This window comes from Cupressus sempervirens, chromosome 5 (genome assembly GCF_028749045.1).
Source record: "Cupressus sempervirens isolate cs-2001-9-10 chromosome 5, ASM2874904v1, whole genome shotgun sequence".
Lineage (NCBI taxonomy): Eukaryota > Viridiplantae > Streptophyta > Pinopsida > Cupressales > Cupressaceae > Cupressus > Cupressus sempervirens.
Genome location: NC_143122.1, coordinates 234,005,138 through 234,013,122, shown reverse-complemented (window position 1 = coordinate 234,013,122; position 7,985 = coordinate 234,005,138). Strand labels below are relative to the sequence as shown.

At 31.0% G+C, this 7,985-nt stretch overlaps 1 protein-coding gene across 1 annotated transcript; it reads right to left on the bottom strand.

Moving 5' to 3' along the window:
* Positions 1–954: 954 nt before the first annotated feature.
* LOC149555326 (putative receptor-like protein kinase At1g11050) lies at positions 955–7,153 on the bottom strand. Its single transcript, XM_089829340.1, has 5 exons — positions 7,059–7,153; positions 6,645–6,941; positions 6,471–6,557; positions 6,185–6,371; positions 955–1,080 (listed from the first exon to the last, which is right to left on the bottom strand). The coding sequence occupies exons 1-5, from the start codon at positions 7,151–7,153 to the stop codon at positions 955–957; spliced, it is 792 nt and encodes a 263-aa protein (XP_089685466.1).
* Positions 7,154–7,985: the final 832 nt, after the last annotated feature.

Below are 7,985 nucleotides of genomic sequence, written 5' to 3'. Positions count from 1 at the left end.
ATGGGCCCTTCATTGGTGTAAGAAACTAAGTATTGTTTGCTTCTATAAGGTTGGTCCCAAAATCATTCTTCAATTCTACTAGACGACATAGTATAGCAAAAACTTAAAGAAAAATATATTGCTCACTTTTTAGCCTTATACAAAAACCAAAAATTACAATTTCAACATTTTCTTTGAAATGCATTTGGATTTCCTCTTACAATTATCCCAAGAAACAATCTTTTCCACCGTCGTTTCTCACCATCAATTTTATTGTTGGCATTAGGGTGGTTTATAAACTTCACACTTTTTGGCATCAATATAGATCACATGAATAGTCATTATGTAAAGTTGAGATGCCAAAATGTAAAAATATTCACATTCAAGCTTTCTCAAGTGACACATGCAATGGTAGTTTACTCAACCTTTGCCACCATTCTTCATTTTATATAATCCTCATGGTAACATCCTTCACATCATAAGTAACATCTATAATATATAAATTTATTCTATTTTATTTTTGTTTTGTATCGATTAATTCATAATCTACATGTAAAGAAAATTATAACTTATAGTTTACTTTACTTCTTATTATTGTTATATTTGACAAAATTATTTTATTTAAGCTAAAAATTAATTTAAATTTGTAATATATAATTTTATATAGTGAAAAAACTTCTAACATTAAAACTTTCAAATAATTATAATAATTATGTAATTTGCTAATTTACAAAATCCAATTATATTAAAAAATAAATAAATAAAATCTAGAAAGAATTATTGCTACAATTCAAATTATACATTGATTTTTTTTTAAAATACAAATTAAATAAAATATAATTAATAAAGTTAGATTACACTTATAAGGTGCATTGCGTCTCTTGTTCTTCATCTGCGATTTGATGGAAACAAATCATTTCATTTAGCAGCTTTGGACGTTTCAGGAAAAAATAAAATGGGAATGGAAACATCCAACTATACAATGAAAAGCTGCCGAGATATTTGAGACAGAGATACAATGGACAGATACAATTGAGGCAGAAGCATTGAAGATGTTGGAGGGAGAGGCTGCAGTTCCCGCAATGCTAGAAAAACCCCAACCTGTAGTAATTCATAGAGCAGAGGCTGACGAAACAGATTTTCTCAAATTTTCAAACCCTTCTTTCATGTAATGCATTCCCGTTTCAGATTTTCAAACTCAAGAAAACTGTGTATTAATATCATTCTTTCATATACGATACCAGATGTTCGAATTTTAATGATTTAGGAGGCACAATATTTTTTCAGCTACTAAATATATGTAGCTATATCATCAAATGTACAATCGCTGGACTTAATTTTTAACGTTAGACATTGAAAACCATAAAGTTTTTTCGTGGCATAATAACAACGCACACTTTCGTCCTTTTGCGGAAATGAAACTCAGTTCAAGGAATTAGGGTAATGTACAAAGCACTCAGAGCGATGTAGTTCTGGTCGGCAAAGAAAAATCTAGTTTTATTTTTGGACTCTTTGCTCATGTTTCTTCTGATTATTTTGATCCTTCGATATGCTAACATAAAGTATAAAACATATCATTTTGACAATATATAAAATCTACAACTTCTGATCTATTCGGTACCTAACCATTACAATCACTTTAATATCGAATAAGTCTAGAGCATGTCTGCCATGTACTAAAATATAGCTTATATCCCAGGCTTAACATTTAAAAAAATAATAATTATATAGTTTTTCTTTTAATTTTAGATTATTTATTATAAATTTTATTATTGGAATTTTAGTTTAAGTATTTGAATTTTAAGGGTCTGTAGAGGGAGAATTCTATAAAACATAGAGTTCATATTGTTAGCTTTTAAAATAATATTTAAAGAAAATTTATTGAGAAGTGTCAAATTATTGAGAAATGATTGACACATGACAAAAAAATCAGGTTTGTAGAAAATTATCTAAAAGTTAGAAACTCTTATTTTCCAACAAAAAATTCTAAATAATCTTGTGTTCAAAAAATAAAATTCTCACAAGACCTTTACTTCTAAAAAACATAATTAAATACCTTGCATAGCTTTGCAAATAATGTCATGCTAGCATATTTTTATTGGATAATAATGTCAAGAATAGATTTGTAGTGTTTTAGAAGGTTTTGAGAATGTTGATTATTTATAAATAGCATCTTTAGTATTTTTAAGATTCCTTGCTTTAAAAGTAAAACTTGCATAGATAAAAATTTCTATGTTTTAAAAAGGAATCATTGGATAATAATGTCAAGAATGGAGTTGAAGTGTTTTAATAAGTTATTTTAAATTTAATTTTTAGCATTTTGATATTTTATAATTAGTATTTAATATATTTTTAAGAGTATTCATTGCTTTAAAAGAAATTTTTGCATAGTTAAATAAATTCATATTTTAAAAAGTTTTGATCACTTTAGAAGCTATATATGGAAATATGCACTTATCTTCTTTCTGTCAATTTTGCATGTAATTGATTGAATGGTGTTGCAATTATTTTGATTTATTAAAAAAAAAATCATTTGAATGTAGAATAAAATTACACATGTTTGTTGAAAATTTGTATACCCTCTTTTTGATATCAAAGGTTTATAATTTAAGAGAAAGATGCAATATTATATATTGAAAAGAGGGGTAGTTAACTTATTCAAAATTAATCAAGACATACAAAGAAAAACCTAAGAGAAACACAATAAAGCTCAAGGCAAAGACACAATCAAATTGAAAGAGGTCACAACTAGTCAACTTTATGGAAACCATAATTAACTTTTCCACATCCTCTTTATATTTTTTTCTGGATTTGATTGTGTGATTTTTATTTTTTATCAATGTTTCAAATCACATTCTATGATCCATTATCAGGATAAGAGAAATAGAGTGTCACTTTCTCTTAACCTGATGATGGATCACAAAGTGTGGTCTAAAATGTTGATGCAAAAATAATTACACGGTCAAATCCAAGAACATATTATAAAATTTGATTGTTTCATATGGATTGTGGAAATATTTTTGTTCTTGTCCCCTTTATAATCAATCTCAAGAGACTTCATAGTCCATACCCTACCTACCTCAGTTCTCAAAAGCCCATTTTCTAAGAAAGCTACTACATTGTTCTACTTCCTCAAAGTATGACAAAAGAAAATATAATCCATCTAGGACTATCAATTAAGGATTTATCTTACTAGTACAAATACTTACCAATTAGCTTCCTCCAATTAGCCTCCTCCATATGTTTACTACTTAACATATTGAGTGTAACGTAAGTGAGAAAAACATCTAATTCTAAATCAAGGGAGAACCCTTTTCTATAGCACAAAGAATGGATATAGAAGGAAAAGAGGAGCACAATACTTCACTATTGTCCCTACCAACACCATTGATTCACGCCTGTCCACATTTCCTTCTAGAACACCAATTCATTTTAACTTTTAAAAATCCCTCAAATGGATGAACCACCTTCCTTATTTAATATTTTTATGTTCGGCCTACCTTAATTTACTTCTTGCTAAGGGGCTAGCCCTACAATCAACAATATCCAGATTCCATATCATAACTAGATCACTAGGATCCATAGGGTCACTAACAAGTTACATTTTGAAAGAATCATTACATGAATTATCTAAATAATAATTCTCTATAGAAGAGCACTTATAATTTCCAAATCTTGAAAGATCCAATTTATTTCTAGCCACAAGTTCTAGATGAAAAAGAACCTTTAATTTATTTCTAGTCACAAAATAGTTAGTACTCCCCTTTAGATTTGTGACAAGGAACTAACTACCTTGTGTGAAGTATATAAGTTTAATAATTGTATCAGGCATTGATAGGTTGAGCTTTTGATGCAGTGATAACCACCACTCTAACAATGATAACTCATCATATTCTAATACATCACATGTAAAAATAGCAAAGCTAGATCAAACATTTATATCAGCTAACCATTATGAATTGTGTCAACAAACATCCAACCAAGTCAAAAGATTCATACAAAGTCAACAAAGCATACTGAAATATAGGAGTCTAAATTCGGTTATGAGAAGAATTCACAATTAAAGTATTGAGTAGAACTTATGTAAGAGAAATAAAAAACTAAAAGTTACACTGATAACTTCTAAAATAGCCTTAGTCCTTCATGCCTTCCAAATAATCTATTTGTTGCTCCTGATTTCAAATTGTGTTACTTTTTCTAAAATTGTGAAGCTGAAAATCAATCTCTCCCCCCCCTCATGATCCTCTTGCCAAGAGTCTTTTATGCTGTATAAATAGCATTTAGACTTAAATTTATTTATGTTTGACTGCCTCTATAAGGATCTACTAGCATTTAATATTTCACAATATGACATTGTTTATTTTTAAATTTTATAATTGGCTAAATATGTTTTGTTTACTCCATTAATGTAGTAAGAATTAAACATTGCACGTTAGATAGTTTAACTATTTTCTATTTTGACTTAGATAATTATCTTGGAAAAGTTATTAATTTTCCATTATGAAATTAAAAAATAAAAATGGGGCTATGACATTTTGCCTTTTTAATATAACTATATTATATTATATATTAAAGCATCTAAGAAAGCAATTAAATAGAGTGAACTTCTTTTCTATTGAGTCGTGTTTATATGATGTTATTATGTGATCATTAGTCCTTTCTCAATCTTGTAGCATGTTTTCTTAAGACAACTATGTTTGAAGTCTAAGTAAAGGGAATGGTATAGTAGCCTTAGGATATGAAATATGTCAAAACACATAATCTATAATGACACTACAACTTTCATTCAACTCAATCATCTAAATACAAAGAAATCTAGAAGCATATGCTCTCATGCAATTGTGCAATGCAATACTAGAAACATAGAGCAAGATCATGGTGCAAGATAAGTTGTTGGTGGTTGTTGTCATGGAGAACATAAATCAATTTTTGAGAGAGGATTTGATTTCATATAACAAATTATGGCAAATGAGATTTCTTGGAGTTGTGTTGTTGTCCTTGTTTCATGTTGAAACACTATAATTATATCTAGAAGAAATCTATCCTTCAATTATTATTAAGAAAAAAATCCCGATGCTAAAAAAGTCTTGTTAAAATTATATCTAAACATTTTAAAGGATAAAATTACAAATAATTGTTAAAAAAATACTAACTCATATGAACATTTAAAAAATCTTTTTTCATTTATTGACACCTAAATCTTTATTCCTAAATTTCAAGTAAGCAATCAATTTAAGATATGGATACATTCTACATTAAAATAAATATTTTATATTTATAGGTCTTTGGTTTGTTTCATAAGGCTAATTCAAGTAAAAATTGTAGATTAGGTAAATTTAGTAAAATGATGTTTCTTGGAGTAGTGAAGTTGTCTTTGTTTCATGTTGAAACACTATAATTATATCATAGAAAAAATCTATCCTCCACTTGTTTAAGAAAAAAAACCCTAGCTCTATAAAAAATCCTCTCGTTCAAAGTATATCTAAACATTTTAAAAGATAAAATTAGAAATAATTGTTAAAAAATATACTAACTCATATAAACATTTTAAAACCTTTTTTCATTTATTGACATCTAAATCCTTATTCTTAAATTTCAAGTAAGCAATCAATTTAAGATATAAATACATTCTACATTAAAATAAATATTTTTTATTTATAGGTCTTTGGTTTGTTTCATAAGACTAATTTTTAAAAATGAAGTAAAAATTGTAGATTAGATAAATTTAGTAAAATGCATGAATAGTTGACAGTTCTTAATTTTTGAACACAAAAATTTCAGCCTAATACTATTCGAGTTCCAGTTCCAAATGAGTAAAACTTCTTTACGAATGGAGACGCGGCAACAAAAATAAAAAATAAAGAACACTGCATTTCTTAGCAGCTCACTTCTCTCTCAGAAACAGCAAGGATATCGGCATCTCCACTGAGATATTTCCATAAAAAACATGACTAGCAAGGAATAAATAATTCATGTATTGGACCATCATGGGTTACAACCCATGAGCACCATCTATCTTCCAATGACAAATGAGTTGAAGGAAGGATTAACTCTCTATAACGCTGAGAACTCGCTGCTTTGTGATTTGATACTGGCAAAGGCTTTTCTGGTATTGCGAGAATGACAGTCTCTCCCTCCTACATCTTCAATGCTCTGCCATGCTCGGCCTTAAAGCCAGATTAACGTGAGTACACAAAATACCCACCTTAACAAATCTATCCATTGTTTTCACCTCTTCACTCTCGTGCATTATCCAATCTATCAATTCAACTACTCTACTCATTTCTAGGAGCTTCCATGCCCAATCAGTAATAAGGTATTCAGTCAAACATTCCACAGAGATATCCAGAGCCCTTCTGCCGCTCATGATTTCCAACAACACAACTCCAAAGCTATACACATCACTCTGATCTATAAGAATTCCATACAGAGCATACTCCGACGCCAAATACCCATGCGTCCCGCTTATTTTTGACACGAGATACGATTACCCTTCACTCGCCAACCTCGCCAGCCCAAAATCAGCAACACAGGCATTCATGTCCTCATCCAGCAGAATGTTATTGGCCTTTATATCTCTGTGATATATCGCTGACTAAACGTCGGAATGCAGATGACATAACCCCTTTGCAATCTTGATTATAATCTTCTTCCTCTACTCCCACGTCAGCCTTCTCCCAGTTGCGTTTCTAAAAATGTGTTGATCGAGGCTGCCATTGGTGAGGTAGTCGTAAACAAGAAACTGTTGGAACGCCTCTTTGTCATCACCACCAATGCCAAAACCTCGTAGAACCACCAAATTTTGATGGCGAAAGCTGCTCTGAATCTCCACCTCATTCCAGAAATCTGCATCATCATTGACAGAGCACTTCTTCATTCTCTTCACGGCAATCATCCGATTGTCGAGAAGTTTTCCCTTGTACACCATTCCAAAACTCCCCTGCTCGATTAAATTTGTGCAACTGAAATCAGAAGGCTTTTGTTTATTAATCTCTTAAAATGCTTGTGCTTTGTGCTCGCCCTCCACTAGTAACGAACGATTTGTATAATGCTCATAGCCATGGCGGCGCCTCCATCACCATGATCTTGCAATGGTCGAGAATATAGCTGGCTTAATGATGGGTAAAACGGCCTGTACCAACATCACCATGGACGCCTCCATTTTCATCGACATTTTGAATTGAGAATGTTGTCTCTATATCAAGTTGCTACAGACTCAGTCCAAAAATGCCCTTTCATGTTTGTAGTTTCATCTTGGATGCTCAGAATTACCCAGGATAAACAGGACAAGGTGTCTTAGCAAAATATTCGAATGTTGGGCTTCTAGGGACAAGTGTTCTTCACTTTTCAAGATTGGTCAATGATTGTGTTGACCATATAGATGGATGGTAGCCACCGATTCTATAGAGAGGGAATCTGTTGGCTTTGAAATGGCGTTTGGAGTATTATACAAAAGAGGGAAGCTTACATATTTTCTCTTGACCAAGGTTGGAAGATTTGTTGAATTGTAAACCAGCTGGCAGCCACGCCTCCTTCTACAAAGGATCGAAAGAAAATAGAACTATATATTCTATCATAAATTGCAAAGAGGCAAAACACAATTACTTTGGATCCATGCTTGAGATGTAAATGTATTTAATTAGGGCTCGTTTGGCAATGGGAATACCACTAGAATAGGCATGTGTGTATCTCTATTCTCCATTTGGGTGCAACAATGTTGAATTACAAATAGGAATACAATGGGAATAAGTATTCCAATTTTGTCCAAAAAAAGGGACATACGCAATTCCACTAAATAGGTGCAATTGGAATTTTTATTCCTATTCCATTTATTACTTTGTTAGAAAATATAAAATTCTGGGTCTGTGCCCTTAACTTTACATTTGCCCTCACTTTTGTTTGCCACTCATTCTCAACTCACATCCGTTAGTAGTAGGTGAAGGAAACTTTTATCCTCCATTTTTACCAGGTATGGAGTAGGGTTTCATTGCTTTTTGAGTGCAGGG